At 42.7% G+C, this 16,239-nt stretch overlaps 1 protein-coding gene across 1 annotated transcript in view; it reads right to left on the reverse strand.

Annotated features, from left to right (window-relative positions):
- LOC143808065 (putative cation-transporting ATPase 13A4) overlaps positions 1-16,239 on the reverse strand; it is a 597,320-nt gene that overhangs the window by 245,442 nt on the left and 335,639 nt on the right. Inside the window, exons 11-12 of the mRNA XM_077290324.1 lie at positions 4,752-4,909; positions 1,849-2,037 (exon numbers count right to left, since the gene is read on the reverse strand). Coding sequence (XP_077146439.1) covers positions 1,849-2,037; positions 4,752-4,909 — 347 coding nt within the window. The remainder of the gene's footprint in view (positions 1-1,848; positions 2,038-4,751; positions 4,910-16,239) is intronic.

Genomic DNA, 16,239 nt, shown 5'->3' on the forward strand with positions numbered 1-16,239 from the left:
TCGGGGCAGGCGCTAGTGCCTTTAGAATTCTGGCCCCTCCGAAGAGGAGTTCTTTGAGTGCTTGGAGTCCACTACCGGTTCCCATGCCCCAGTGTGGCTTGTGTTCTCCTGTGACGCTAACAGGGTATGCGATAAGTGTCATATTCACTCTGTGGCCATGTGCTGATAAACATGGTTTCATAGCAGAATTTCTTTTCTGTTGCTGTGTGCGATTTGCACAGTAACGTTAACTCAGTGCGAGCCTGTGTCACTCGCTGCAAGTCTCGTCATTGTCCTTTTAGCTGTAGTGTACCATTTCTGCACGGTCGACCCCGGGTGGCAAACGCACTTCGCTATTATAATTTCTTTAGTGCATTCCGCCCACCGTAACACTTGTGCTCACATGACAAATGACAATCCACTCTTGCCACCGGCAAGGTAGAATTCAAAAAGTGTTCAGTGCCTGCGCTGTGAGAATTCAGAAACCTGCAGTAACCTACAGTGACTGCAGACTTTTATCTCAAACCTGGACAAGGCCTTCAATAATAAAATGAAGCACATGCAAATCCCAACAGCATGTAATATACTTACTATCAAGATTCAGCTCTGCTTGCTAGTTCCAGTAGCTATCAAATGGTCACTTCAATCATGCAATTTTCATACTCACTGTTATGTGGCAATTAACTTTTTTCCCTACTTCTCTCAGTTTTCCACTGAGCATTGAAAGGATTAGTAAGAGCAGTTAGTAGACATGTGACTTTTAGTGTGTAAATAGCATTTGAATGATTGGTCACAACTCACATAACATCTACTCAAACTGCTTAGTGGAGGGCAAGCTGAATTCTTGCCCTAGATTCTGGAGCATCTAGATACACCTCTGGGTAGAGACTTGTCAGTGTAGAGGAGCAGGGCAAAGACAAAACCTTAGGAAAAGGCCTTGGACTAGTCAACGGAGACACATAGCTTTTGAAAGTATATTTTCTCTGAAACATTACAGTGTGTCAGCTTAAAACATGCACGGCTACAATAAAGCAGACAGTGTCAGATTCAGGCAGCATGTATCTCATATCAGGTTCATAATAAGGGTTTTCCAAGCCCAAAACCTATTTCCAATCATTTAGACTAATATACAGTGTGCTACGGCAGTAAGAAGAGGATTGGACAGTGGTTGACAGGGTGACTGAAGCGGTTGGTCAAGAGATTGAGTATTAGGTTTTTCGTTATTTTTTGGCTGGCTCTGTTCCAATTTAAATACAAATATCTAGTTTGCAACATGAGGAATGCCTGTATATGTCCGTTTAAGACATTTTTTTATTTTTTGATCACAAAAAACTGCTAAAAAATGTTTTAAATTGTATTGCATTTTCTAAAGAAATATTTTTTATGTATTTGACATATTTTTTCAATGGAAGCAGGGCCAGGTATTTGGATAAGTGGAGTTTTTTATTAGTTTTAATTTGTTTATTTATTTTAGTTTTTTTGTGATCTGATTGTACACAGTGCCACAGATAAGGTCACACAGATCTTTGTTTTACATTTGAACATATTATTAGAATATTTTCATTGCTGATTTTCCCTATAACTGTAGCTGGTATATTAGTGATCAGATGATTACTGGGTGCATAATAAATCATGTCTGCCTTCTCTGTGGAGATTTTGTTTCAGTCCGCCAGACACCTCCCATAGCTTTATAATATTCTGCAAGCTCCTTACTATGCAGTGATATTTTAAATTTATATAAACATGATCATAAATTCTTGTTTATTTTTTTTACCCTTTGTTGTAATATCACAATTGTGCTCAGTAGAGAATAATGCATACAGCTAGCATCAAGGAGTCACTAAAGTAGATAAACCACATGGAACTTACTTTATCAAAGCACATAAGATTCAACTGCCCAGCTAAATTGATCCGGTGAGGACTAATACAGAAGATGTCATGTTTTTTCAGCCTTGTTTGACCCCACAGTTGACTAATTGTAATTGAAGCAGGAAGGGCTGCATTTACCACGCTACTTAGCATCATAAATGACATTAGCACAACGAAACTATCATCGGCCTAGGAAAGCAATACAAGTATTTTTTTAGTTACATCATTTTATGCATGTTGATACATAGTTACAAAAATAATCCCACTGAAATTATAGAAGTATGTTTCTAAAAAGGATTTGGTCACAAACATTGCATAGAAATAAATTAAAAAGCAAACAGGCGCAGATGGCACCTTAAGGCTAGTTTCACACTAGTGTTTTGAGGAGCTGCGGAGGGCTGCGGACTTCCTCCGTGAAGCCCCGCCCTTGGCCGCACCTCCGCCTCTAGCTCCGCCTACTTCTGCATGTGGCCAGCATGTGGCCTGCGTACCTATCTTTAACATTCTGCATGCGTCGTTTTGACGATGCGGAGAAAAAAAGAAATTGCTACAAGCGGCGTCCTACGCTGGTCGCCGCATCGTTAAAACGATGCATGTGGAAGCATCCGCATACAGCGGCACGACCTGCATACCTAATGTTAAAGATAGGTACGCAGGCCGCATGCAGAAGTAGGCGGAGCTAGAGGCGGAGGTGCAGCCGAGGGCGGGGCTTCACAGAGGAAGTCTGCAGCTCCTCCAAACGCTAATGTGAAACCGGCCTAAAACAGTTATCCACCACCTATGACATCCACATTGGGGATTGAAAGACACTGCTGATTTGGAAACTTTCACATCCTTAACAGATAATGTGCACACCTGACAGGTGTTGTCCATTTCTATTCTCCTATTTTAATTAAGACAACAAGTTCATGACAGGTATGCATACTGGGTAGGGTTGAGCGACTTTTATTTTTATAGGATCGGGTCGGGTTTCAAAAACCCGACTTTCTCAAAAGTCGGGTCGAGGGAAATCGGCCGATCCTATAAAAAAGTCGGGGTCGGGGTCGGCCAAAACACGAAATCCAATGCAGTGCAATGGGATACTATGTTTCCCAGGGTCTGAAGGAGAGGAAACTCTCTTTCAGGCCCTGGGATCCATATTAATGTGTAAAATAAAGAATCAAAATAAAAAATATTGATATACTCACCCTCGGACGCGCCCTGGTACTAACTGGCAGCCTTCCTTCCTAAGAATGAGCGCGTGAATGACCTGCGGTGACGTCGCGGCTTGTGATTGGTCGCGTGAGCGGTCACATGGGCGGTCGCGACCAATCACAAGCCGCGACGTCATCTAAGGCCCTTCACGCGCTCATTCTTAGGAAGGAAGGCTGCTGGAAAGAAGCAGGGCGCGTCCGAGGGTGAGTATATACCTAATAGGAATATACTCACCCTCGGACGCGCCCTGCTTCTTTCCGGCAGCCTTCCTTCCTAAAAATGAGCGCGTGAAGGGCCTTAGATGACGTCGCGGCTTGTGATTGGTTGCGACCGCCCATGTGACCGCTCACGCGACCAATCACAAGCCGCGATGTCACCGCAGGTCATTCACGCGCTCATTCTTAGGAAGGAAGGCTGCCAGTTAGTACCAGGGCGCGTCCGAGGGTGAGTATATCAATATTTTTTATTTTGATTCTTTATTTTACACTTAAATATGGATTCCGATACCGATTCCCGATATCGCAAACATATCGGAACTCGGTATCGGAATTCCGATACCAGATTCAGAAGATCGCCGACCTCATGGCCGACCCCACACAGGGGTCGGGTTTCATGAAACCCGACTTTGCCAAAAGTCGGCGACTTCTGAAAATGGCCGACCCATTTCGCTCAACCCTAATACTGGGCTCAACATCAGCTGTGTCTCTCAGCACCTTTTGTACAATTGAGAGGATGAGGACAACCCTTTTCATTATATTTTCATATCTGGCACATTTGTTGCAGAGATTTCAGCAAAAGTCTCATTCATCTATACTGGTATAGCATAAATCCATGAGCTGGCCAAATAAATAATCTGCCAAATGTAGCAATACTCTTATAACATAACCCTCCATGAGCAGATTCCACCTCCTGACTGCATTTAGTGATGATGAGTAGAAATGAGCAGAACTACACTTCATCAAATTTTCTTCCAAACTTTGATTTGTTGTGAATTATTTAATTAATTTTGCTTAATTAAATGCCTCTAATACAGTATGTGTTTAGGACTCTTAATTCTTCTTGGAGTCTACCAATATTATATTGAGCTCTGTAATGCACACAAATCTTTTTAATATCACAAAGACATCATCCTATCTGGCTAGGGGGAAATGGATGGTAAGCAGTGGTAACTAGCAGCCTATTTAAACACACAGAGCAGTTGCAGACTTTGTAACATAAAACTTATGTTGTACAAACGGTCTAAAAATGATCCCTTTTCAGAGTCAGATGCATGGCTTGGTGTTGTTTATACAGACGCAGTGCACACAGAAGAAAATGTGGCATTATCACAAAGTTGGGTGCAAAAATGATCCCTGTTTTCGGTGTATTGATAGCTTAGCACTCTGCTAAGCATAGAAGCAATATCATATAACAGTGTCCCGGGAACTATCTTTTATACTGCTATATTGTCTATGAAAGCCTCCCGACCACTCCCCTGATTGGATGAGCTTAGCATTGTGATTTGATTGCTGCAGGGCATTATGGGGAAGCCCACATCTGTGCCTGACACCATTAACATTCTGACTGAGGCTTCATCTTTTGTTCATGCGCTCTCACAAGTGGGTTAGAATGACTAATCAACTACAGAAATAGACTTGAATAAATGTAAACAGCACCACTAAGAAGGACTAAATACTGTCATACTGTACTTATGATACATAGTAACTTACCCCTTTCGTCTTGAACACAGCTGCAGTGTAGATAACTCCAATTAAACCAAAAACCACAAGTACGATGAGAAATCTCATGGCCTCTCTATGCAGTTTAATACTCACTGGTTTGTTATATAGAATGGCTCTTACTAGCTCTCCCTTTGTGGTATTGAATCCTAAACAATACAAAAACATAATAAAAACATTTACATATCAAAGTCCAATTAACCTTTTCTTTTCTTTATATCTAGCGATGAGCAGGCATGCTCACCACTACTCGGTGCTCGCCCGAGCATCTCACTGCTTGAGATGGTCGGAGCTCACCGAGTATTTCCGGGATCCCCACCCTGCATGTTTTGCACGCTTTAGAGAACCAATGAACATGCAGAGATTGTCTGTCACACACTGTAGTGCTGCAGCCATGTTGGTTGTTGCATTACAGTGATTGGCTGGCCGCACAGCGTTATCAGGTCTATATCAGACCTGGCACCGCCATACTCGGCCCAGTCTGCTCCGGAATCAGGCAGGGTAGGAAGAGTTGTTGCTGAGCTATGGGGAGATTTGTTTGCTTTGTACTTAGAGTGGGTATACTATATATAATATACATATACATCTCAGCTAACGGTCCTTCTGAGGACTAATAATTAGCTGCACAGATATCAGTGCTAGGCAGGCAGGCAGTGCATGTGGCAGACTGCAGTGCATATAGCAAGAGGGTCCATTCCAGTTCTGTCTGCTGCTGCTGCTATTAAAGATGTTTCTAGACATAGCCCCAGGTATCAGGGGCCAGGAATAATATTTTTGCAGGCCAGCTATTTACAAGAGTTATTTTTCTGTCACACAGATAAGAGATAAAAATTGCACTCAAAATTCTTCCATTTCTGACCTACCTTTAAATTTTGTTGCAGTGTGTTAGCAAAGTTATTGACACCAGTTTGCTGGTTAAAACTGATACCTACACGCCAGCTATTTCCAACAGTGGTTTATCGGTCACATGGATCAGAGATAAAAATTGCACTCAAAATTCTGCCATTTCTGGCCTCTATTTAATTTTTGGTGCAGTGTGTTAGCAAAGTTATTGACACCAGTTTGTTGCTAAAAATAGTTACCGTATATAATAATATATGGTGCATCTTATGGGGCCATCAACCTTTATTCAGCATTGTATGGGGCATAATCTATGGAGCACCTTATGGGGCCATCAACCTTTATGCCGAATTCTATGGAGCATAATCTATGGAGCATCTTATGGGGCCATAAACAACCATTATACAGCATTGTATGGGGCAAATGTTTCTATGGAGCATCTTATGGGGCCATTATTAACCTTTGTGCAGCATTATATGTGGCATATTTTAATGAGGAGCATCTTATGGGGCACATCATGAGCTGTATGGAGCATTATATGGGGCTCCTGATTTAATATGGATATTCGAAAACACTTAACCTACTGATGTCTCAATTAATTTTACTTTTATTGGTATCTACTTTTATTTTTGAAATTTACCAGTAGCTGTTGCATTTCCCACCCTAGGCTTCAAGTCATTAAGTTTTCCCAGTTTTTTGTGGCAAAATTAGGGGTCTGGTCGGCTTATACTTGAGTATATACGGTACCTACGGGCCAGCTATTTCTAACTGTGGTTTGTCCATCACACAGATCACATATAACTGCACTCAAAATTCTGCCATTTCTGGCCAACCTTAAAATGTTGTTGCAGTATGTTAGTGCAGCGCCCCAGAGTCCTGGTCGTTGCAGTACTGTGGCTCCGCCACTATGGGGAGCTATGGTGCGTCCGATGGCACTGAAGGAGTTCATCTGATCAGGTATCACAGACACCAATACATTTCACAGCCGGGCCTCCGGGGGGAGCTAAGGGTGCTATTCATTAGGCCACTCCCCACCATAGTGGGTAAACTGGGGGTCAGGCAGGAAGTTAGAGCAGAAAGCTGACTGGGTTCGAACCAGGCAACACCTTGTGGCAGAGGGTGTTGTAGGGGAAGATACAGTAGGGTCTCTGTCAGGGGTGGGATCCTGACAGAGGCTTGGCAACAAGAACGAACGTAACGGGACCGTGCCTGCTCCGGGTAGCGGCGGTGCCCAAGAAAGGATTAGAAGAGAGATAGATTGTGCTGAGTGAGAAACGGGATCACGCAAAGGAGAAATACCAGTAGGAGTCGTGCTGTAAGACCGAAGCAACATCCTACTGAGGTGCACTACCGGTGGCCGGAACGCCGAGGGAGTAGAATAACATTCAGCTTCAAGCAATACTCCAAACAGCGGCAGGACAGTCAGTCTCAGGCGGGCTGTCTAACTCAAATCACCTATGAAGTCTTGGGAGGCAATTGTGGGAGAGGGGCGTCTCTAGGGTCCCGGAAGAATTCCAGGCCTACCCGTCAAACGGGTGCCGTTCCTACCCGAACCTCAGGGAGGGATGGAGGATTAGCAGAACATCATCTAGTCGAGTTGTGAGGGAACATCAGAAACAGACACAACAGTTGTGGGGTACTTTCCGTAAGCACAGCAGGGAAGGACTACAAAACATAGCGCTAGGGGGAAGGCACAGATTTCCTCCTGTGAAGAGAGCTCTGGAGGTGTCATTGGACCGGCCGGACTTGCGCAGCCTGGTGAGCCGTATTCTGGATTGAGGACCCAGAGATCTTCAGTAAAGAGGTAAAGAGACTGCAACCTGGTGTCCTCATTATTTACCGCGACCTGCACCCCACAACTGCACCGTTACAACACCACTTATTGCACCGGACGTCCCCCACTGACAGACAGGGCCACGGACCGGGTCTAGCCACCGTGACAACCCCAGGACTGAGATCCCAGAGGCCCGGCTCCGGGTACCCCTCGGCCCTGCGGCGGTGTGGGGGCGCTCCATTAGCAAAGTTATTGATATCAGTTTGCTGGTAAAAATAGTTACGTACAGGTCAGCTATTTCTAACTGTGGTTTGTCCATCACACAGATCACATATAACTGTGCTCAAAATTCTGCCATGTCTGCCCTCCATTTTATTTTTGTTGCTATGTGTTAGCGAAGTTACTGACACTAGTTTGCTCGTAAAAATAGCAACCTACAGACCAGCTATTTCAAACTGTTGTTTGTCTGTCATATAGATCACATATAAGTTCACTCCAAATTCAACCATTTGTAGTGAACGTGGAAAATATTGTCTTCTATTTAAAATTGGCAAGGCGCGTGGCAAGGGACAGTGAACTGGAGAGATGAGTAAAACATTTTTTCATTTTTACGCATTATGCTTATTGTACTCTGTGGTCTCTCCAGACTAGAGATGAGTGAATATTTCAATGTTCAGTTCAGATTATAATTGCCAATTTTGCAATATTCGCCCATTTATTTGTTGAACATTCACCCAACATAGCCGAACTTCATTGGAGTCAATGGGAGTCGAAAACAAGCGCATACACAACACTTTCAAATGGACCCAAAAGCTGCCAAAACACATCAAATTAGGGGCAAACACCAGGAGAGTGGCCTTTAATGACCCACAGTAAAAATTTTAGAATGGCACCGCAGCAAACTGCCATGCATGTTGTATCAGGGTCTGGGCCAGCATTTACAGCTTTCAATTTAATCTCAAAGTTAGACGATGTGTGTGAGGGATTGGTGTAGGCCTGCTGTGCTGGGAGCACTGATGCTACATGCAGCAGCTCAACCTGCTTTTATTCTCAGCCACACACAAGTCTCCCAAATATCAGTTTCGTAGGCTACGATCATCAGAAAAACGTAAGTATAGTAACATGGGTAGGTGACTAAAAAATGGTAGAGGCCTGCTGGTCTTGGAGGTCTACTGATACAGGAAACACACATGAAAGAGACCAAACCAGGAGTCTACATATTTATAAAAAAATTTGCAGCAGACATCACCAAAGTGGCATCAATTTCACAAAAGTAGAAATGGTATAATGGGGAACGACATCTCTTCCACTACAGCCTACCCAGCAGATGGAGGTCCAACCAGGAGTGTTCAAATTTCAAAAACTAGTGGCAGACACCACCGAAGTGGCATCAATTTCAAAAGTTCAACACAGTATAAATAGTATAATAGGGACCAACATGTCTTCCACTACAGCCAACCCAGTATATGGAGACTTAACCAGAAGTATTCAAATTTAAAATAATTAAAGGCAGACACCACTAAAGTAGCATCAATTTTGACACTGTAGATCTAGTATAATAGGGAGCAACAACTCTTTCACTACAGCCAGCCCAGCAAATGGAGACACAATCAGGAGTCTCCACATTTCCAAAAATGCCATCAGTTTCACCAGAGTAGCAATAGTATAATAGGGAAGAACACATTTTCCACTATAGCCAACCCAGCAGGTGAAGAAACCCAATCAGGAGTCTCCACATTTCCAAAAATTAGTGGCAGACATCGACAAAGTAGCATCAATTTCATGAGAGTAGAAATAGTATTATAGGGACCGACACTTCTTATACTACAGCCATCCTAGCAAATTGAGAAACCCAATTAGGTGTCTCCACATTTGCAAAAATTAGTGGCAGACATCACCAAAGTGGCATCATTTTCACAAGAGAAGAAACAGTATAATGGGGAGTGACATCTCTTTCACTGCAGCCAACCCAGCAGATGCAGAGACCAAATCATGCGTCTCTGCATTTCCAAAAATTAGTCAGGCACCAACAAAGTGGCATCAATTTCATCAGAGTAGAAAGAGTATAATAGTGACTAGTGTTGAGCATTCCGATACTGCAAATATCGGGTATCGGCCGATATTCGCTGTATCGGAATTCCGATACCGAGTTCCGATATTTTTGCGATATCGGAAATCGGAATCGGGATCCATATTCATGTAAAAAATAAAGAATAAAAATAAAAAATATGGATATACTCACCCCTCTGACGAACCCTGGCTGTCACCGCTGCAAGAGTCTGCCTCCGTTCCTAAGAATGCAGTGAGTGTAGGACCTGCGAAGACGTCGCGGTCTTGTGATTGGTCGCGTGACCGCTCATGTGACCGCTCATGTGACCGCTCACGTGACCGCGACGTCATCGAAGGTCCTTCACTCTCTGCATTCTTAGGAACGGAGGCAGACGCTTGCAGTGGTGACAGCCAGGGTTCGTCGGAGGGGTGAGTATATCCATATTTTTAATTTTTATTCTTTATTTTTTACATGAATATGGATCCCAGGGCCTAAAGGAGAGTTTCCTCTCATTCAGACCCTGGGAACCATCCAGGATCGCTCCCTATTACGTTCCGATATTTGTGTCCCATTGACTTGTATTGGTATCGGGTATCGGTATCGTCGATATCCGATATTTTTTGGATATCGGCCGATCCAATCCGATACCGATACTTTCAAATATCGGAAGGTATCGCTCAACACTAATAGTGACCAACACCTCTTCAACTACAGCCATCCCAGCAAATGGAGAATCCTAATCAGGAGTCTCCACATTTCCAAAAATTAGTGGCAGACATCACCAAAGTGGCATCAATTTTACCAGAGTAGAAATAGTAATAGGGACTGACATCTCTTCCACAACAACCAACCCAGCAGAAGGAGACCAAACCAGGAATGTTCACATTTCCATATATTAGTGTTAACATCTGCAGCAGCAGCGGCAACAACAGGTACAGAAACACCTAAAAATTTTTAACAGACTGCAATTACAAGAGATTAATGCAGAACTAAAAACTACAACATCGCCTAGTCTGTACAGTCTGCAATTGGGGTTCAAAAGTCCATGGAAATGCATGACTCGTTCATCTTGATTAAAGTTAGGCAGTCTACATTTTTTGGGGACAACCGGCTGCTCTTATCCGTCAGTACACCATCGGCACTGAAGACACATTCTGAGAGAATGCTGGCTGCCGGGCATGATAAAACCACCAAGACATGACAGGTAGTGATGAGCGAATTTGTTTGAAAAATGATCTCAAAACATAAGATCTGCACGAATATGTCATATTCGCGTTCGTGATCGGAAACATGAGCTAAATTTTATAAAAATGGAAAAATTGGTAACATTTGGTAAAAAGTACGGGAAAATATTTGAGTTGCAACTAAAGTATTTTAAGCACTTTGGCTACGATAATGGTGTTGTATGAGAGAGGCTGCTCCTGATGCTGGCAGTGTTAGCAGCTAGATTTTAGGTAGTTAACTAGGCGCTTGTTCATTAGTCAGATAGTTTAACTAGGTAGTGTCCTGTGTGGCAATTTTTTTTTCTTTGGCATTACAGAGATCCACAGACAAAGCCAGCAGGGCACATGTCATACAAGTGTGCTGTGCACTGCTTCTATCTGTGTTCAATGCATGAGTAGACCATTCTAAATCTTATTTTTTCACCCTTATCAAATCCATTTCTCAATGTTCAAATAAAAAATCACATAAAAAATCAGTTAAGCAGAACTGACTGCAAGGAAAAAAAACAAAAGAATCTGTTTCTCTTCCTCCAAAACGTGCTATAGGCCAGCAAGCTTAACATCTACTGTGGGTAAAATCCTTGAGGGTTTTCTAAGAGATTCTATACTGGAGTATCTGAAGAGGAATAACCTCATGACCCAGTATCAGCATGGGTTTACTAGGGACCGTTCCTGTCAGACAAATCTGATCAATTTCTTTGAAGAGGTAAGTTCCGGACTGGACCAAGGGAACCCAGTGGATGTAGTGTATATGGACTTTAAGGGTATGTGTCCACGTTTAGGAAACGCTGCGTTTTTGACGCAGCGCTGAGCCGCAGCGTCAAAAACGCAGCGCCCAGATGTTACAGCATAGTGGAGGGGATTTAATGAAATCCCGTCTCCACTGTGCATTAAAAAACGCATGCATTTTTCCTGCGAAAACGCAAATGCGATGCGTTTTTTAAGAACGCAGCATGTTGCTACAATGAGCAAAACACGCAGGAACACCGCAGGTGACCTGCCAGTGACCTCAGGTGCATTTTTGGTCAGGATTTTACCTGCATAAAATCCTGACCAAAGCCTGAAGCAAACCTGAACATGGACACATACCCTATAAAAGCTTTTGATATGGTGCCACACAAAAGGTTGATACATAAAATGAGAATAATGGGGATAGGGGAAAATATGTGTAAGTGGGTTAAGAGCTGACTCAGGGATAGGAAACAAAGGGTCGTTATTAATGGAGCACACTCGTACTGGGTCGCGGTTAGCAGTGGAATACCACAGGGGTAAGTATTGGGCCCTCTTCTTTTTAATATATTTATTAATGATCTTGTAGGGGGCATACAGAGTAGAATTTCAATATTTGCAGATGACACTAAACTCTGCAGGGTAATCAATACAGAGGAGGACAATTTTATATCACAGGATGGTTTATGTAAACTAGAAGCTTAGGCTGATAAATGGCAAATGAGCTTTAATGGGGATAAATGTAAGGTCATGCACTTGGGTAGATGTAATAAGATATATAACTATGTGCTTAATTCTAAAACTCTGGGCAAAACCGTCAATGAAAAGGACCTGGGTGTATGGGTGGATGACAAACTCATATTCAGTGGCCAGTGTCAGGCAGCTACTACAAAGGCAAATAAAATAATGGGATGCATTAAAAGAGGCATAGATGCTCATGAGCAGTACATAATTTTACCTCTATGCAAGTCACTAGTTCGACCACACTTAGAATACTGTGCACAGTTCTGGTCTCCGGTGTATAAGAAAGACATAGCTGAACTGGAGCGGGTGCAGAGAAGAGCGACCAAGGTTATTAGAGGACTGGGGGGTCCGCAATACCAAGATAGATTATTACACTTGGGGCTATTTAGTTTGGAAAAACGAAGGCTGATGGGTGATCTTATGTTAATGTATAAATATATGAGGGGACAGTACAAAGACCTTTCTGATGATCTTTTTAATCATAGACCTGAGACAGGGACAAGGGGGCATCCTCTACGTCTGGAGGAAAGAAGGTTTAAGCATAATAACAGACGGGGATTCTTTACTGTAAGAGCAGTGAGACTATGGAACTCTCTGCCGTATGATGTTGTAATGAGTGATTCATTGCTTAAATTTAAGAGGGGACTGCATGCCTTTCTTGAAAAGTATAATGTTACAGGGTATATACAGTGGGGCAAAAAAGTATTTAGTCAGTCAGCAATAGTGCAAGTTCCACCACTTAAAAAGATGAGAGGCGTCTGTAATTTACATCATAGGTAGACCTCAACTATGGGAGACAAACTGAGAAAAAAAAATCCAGAAAATCACATTGTCTGTTTTTTTATCATTTTATTTGCATATTATGGTGGAAAATAAGTATTTGGTCAGAAACAAACAATCAAGATTTCTGGCTCTCACAGACCTGTAACTTCTTCTTTAAGAGTCTCCTCTTTCCTCCACTCATTACCTGTAGTAATGGCACCTGTTTAAACTTGTTATCAGTATAAAAAGACACCTGTGCACACCGTCAAACAGTCTGACTCCAAACTCCACTATGGTGAAGACCAAAGAGCTGTCAAAGGACACCAGAAACAAAATTGTAGCCCTGCACCAGGCTGGGAAGACTGAATCTGCAATAGCCAACCAGCTTGGAGTGAAGAAATCAACAGTGGGAGCAATAATTAGAAAATGGAAGACATTCAAGACCACTGATAATCTCCCTCGATCTGGGGCTCCACGCAAAATCCCACCCCGTGGGGTTAGAATGATCACAAGAACGGTGAGCAAAAATCCCAGAACCACGCGGGGGGACCTAGTGAATGAACTGAAGAGAGCTGGGACCAATGTAACAAGGCCTACCATAAGTAACACACTATGCCACCATGGACTCAGATCCTGCAGTGCCAGACGTGTCCCACTGCTTAAGCCAGTACATGTCCGGGCCCGTCTGAAGTTTGCTAGAGAGCATTTGGATGATCCAGAGGAGTTTTGGGAGAATGTCCTATGGTCTGATGAAACCAAACTGGAAATGATTGGTAGAAACACTACTTGTTGTGTTTGGAGGAAAAAGAATACTGAGTTGCATGCATCCAACACCATACCTACTGTAAAGCATGGTGGTGGAAACATCATGCTTTGGGGCTGTTTCTCTGCAAAGGGGCCAGGATGACTGATCCGGGTACATGAAAGAATGAATGGGGCCATGTATCGTGAGATTTTGAGTGCAAACCTCCTTCCATCAGCAAGGGCATTGAAGATGAAACGTGGCTGGGTCTTTCAACATGACAATGATCCAAACAACACCGCCAGGGCAACGAAGGAGTGGCTTCGTAAGAAGCATTTCAAGGTCCTGGAGTGGCCTATCCAGTCTCCAGATCTCAACCCTATAGAAAACCTTTGCAGAGAGTTGAAAGTCCGTGTTGCCAAGCGAAAAGCCAAAAACATCACTGCTCTAGAGGAGATCTGCATGGAGGAATGGGCCAACATACCAACAACAGTGTGTGGCAACCTTGTGAAGACTTACAGAAAACGTTTGACCTCTGTCATTGCCAACAAAGGATATATTACAAAGTATTGAGATGAAATTTTGTTTCTGACCAAATACTTATTTTCCACCATAATATGCAAATAAAATGATAAAAAAACAGACAATGTGATTTTCTGGATTTTTTTTCCCTCAGTTTGTCTCCCATAGTTGAGGTCTACCTATGATGTAAATTACAGACGCCTCTCACCTTTTTAAGTGGTGGAACTTGCACTATTGCTGACTGACTAAATACTTTTTTGCCCCACTGTATACTAGATTCCTTGATAGGGAGTTGATCCAGGGAACTAGTCTGATTGCCGTATGTGGAGTCGGGAAGGAATTTTTTTCCACAGTGTGGAACTTACTCTTTGCCACATGGTTTTTTTTTGCCTTCCTCTGGATCAACATGTTAGGCCATGTTATGTTAGGTTAGGCTATGGGTTGAACTAGATGGACGTAGAGTCTTCCTTCAACCTTAATAGCTATGTTACTATGTAACACTTCAGAGTTGCGGCTGATAAAAATATCACTAATTAGTCCAAAAGCGAGTGAAACAGATTACCTTAAATCCTTGCAAGAATATAAAGTTTACTAATTTGACACAAAATGATGTCTGTTTTCAGTTAAGCTTTTGAGAATACCCAACCATGCAGTCTGAATGACGTGATTGAAGACAGGAGACTATCACTTTAAAAAAATAAAGAAATTGTGAACCATGAAACCTCAAGCTGTCAAACCCTTTCTTGGTTTTCAAATGGTAATGGAATCCCAACAATATTTGAGAGCAGGAAGCACTACATTGAAGGGCGATCAACTTTTTGTCTTTTTTAATGGTATGAAGGTTCCCTCTTTGCAGAATTATTTACAGGAGAATTTGGCCATTTTATTTTCAACGGTTTTAGCACTTAGGTTCAGATCTGGCTTTAAAGAAGGCTAATACTTGCAATGCAACGCAATTTTATTTCAAAGTAAAAAATTCAAGGAATAGTATGATTGAACAGTTATGAGTGCATACACTTTTGTATATGTTAACATACAAAGGTAAAGTACATATAAGGATTAAATACATATAATGATTAAGTATATAGAAAGATTAACTACATACAGTATACTTACATCATCTCCAAGAGGCTTATAAACATCATCCGTCTGGAATATCAGAGAAGCAACACCAAGACAGAGAACCCCTGGGAGATTACCTACACTGCATGGGCATCCCCAATTATGCAGGTATGAGCACACTGTACAGGTACCCCAGTTTGTGCATCTGTTTTAGTCATGTTTCTCTGGTCTTATATAGTAGTTAACATTATGTAGTAACTCTAGTTTCACCCAGCCCTTCAAGTGGCCAGCTTTCAAGGTCAGATGAAAGTGAGATATCATGGAGTCATCAGACGATGGGCCATAAACCCTTAGAATATAAAAACCACAAGGATTTAGATAAAACCACCACAGGTAGAGGTTCAGTAAACCTTAATGTTTTACAATGCCAAACAACAGACACATAGAAGCTTAGAACTGTTTGTGAAGTGAATAAACAAGTCTGACTTTGTGCAAAGGGTTACTAATGCTTTTCCAGCTTCTGCCATTGAAGCCAGTGCTGGGCAGCGGCGAGCAGATCCTTTTGGGACTAAGTCCTGCTTTTCCCCTTCTGAGCATACCCAGGGTAAGATCTCTCATTGGAGATCGAGGGTCACATCCTTAGATACTTCTGCAGAACCCATTGGTTCTCCAGGAAGGTCCTGAAGGTGTTCAGGCTCTGTGGCAGCCTCTCATTGGTCCTTCTAGGAAGGTCCTGTACTTGCTGCAGCTATAAAAGGTTCGCATAGCCACACGGCAATGCGCTAGTATCAAATCTAAGTTATGTGCTTTGCGCCACTGTGGTTACGTGTGTATGTGTTCAGGGACCCAACTGAAATAAGCCCCTAGAATACCGGCACCTCCGGTGAGGAGATAGTGTGTTTGGATTCAGGGCCCCGGCTGAAATAGCCCCTAGAATACCGGCTCCTCCGGTGAGGAGATTGTATGATTGCGTAGCCACAAACTGCTATCTGCTCGGTAGTTGCTGTGTTCTCCTGTGAGTGGAACAGGAC

Source organism: Ranitomeya variabilis, chromosome 2 (genome assembly GCF_051348905.1).
Source record: "Ranitomeya variabilis isolate aRanVar5 chromosome 2, aRanVar5.hap1, whole genome shotgun sequence".
Lineage (NCBI taxonomy): Eukaryota > Metazoa > Chordata > Amphibia > Anura > Dendrobatidae > Ranitomeya > Ranitomeya variabilis.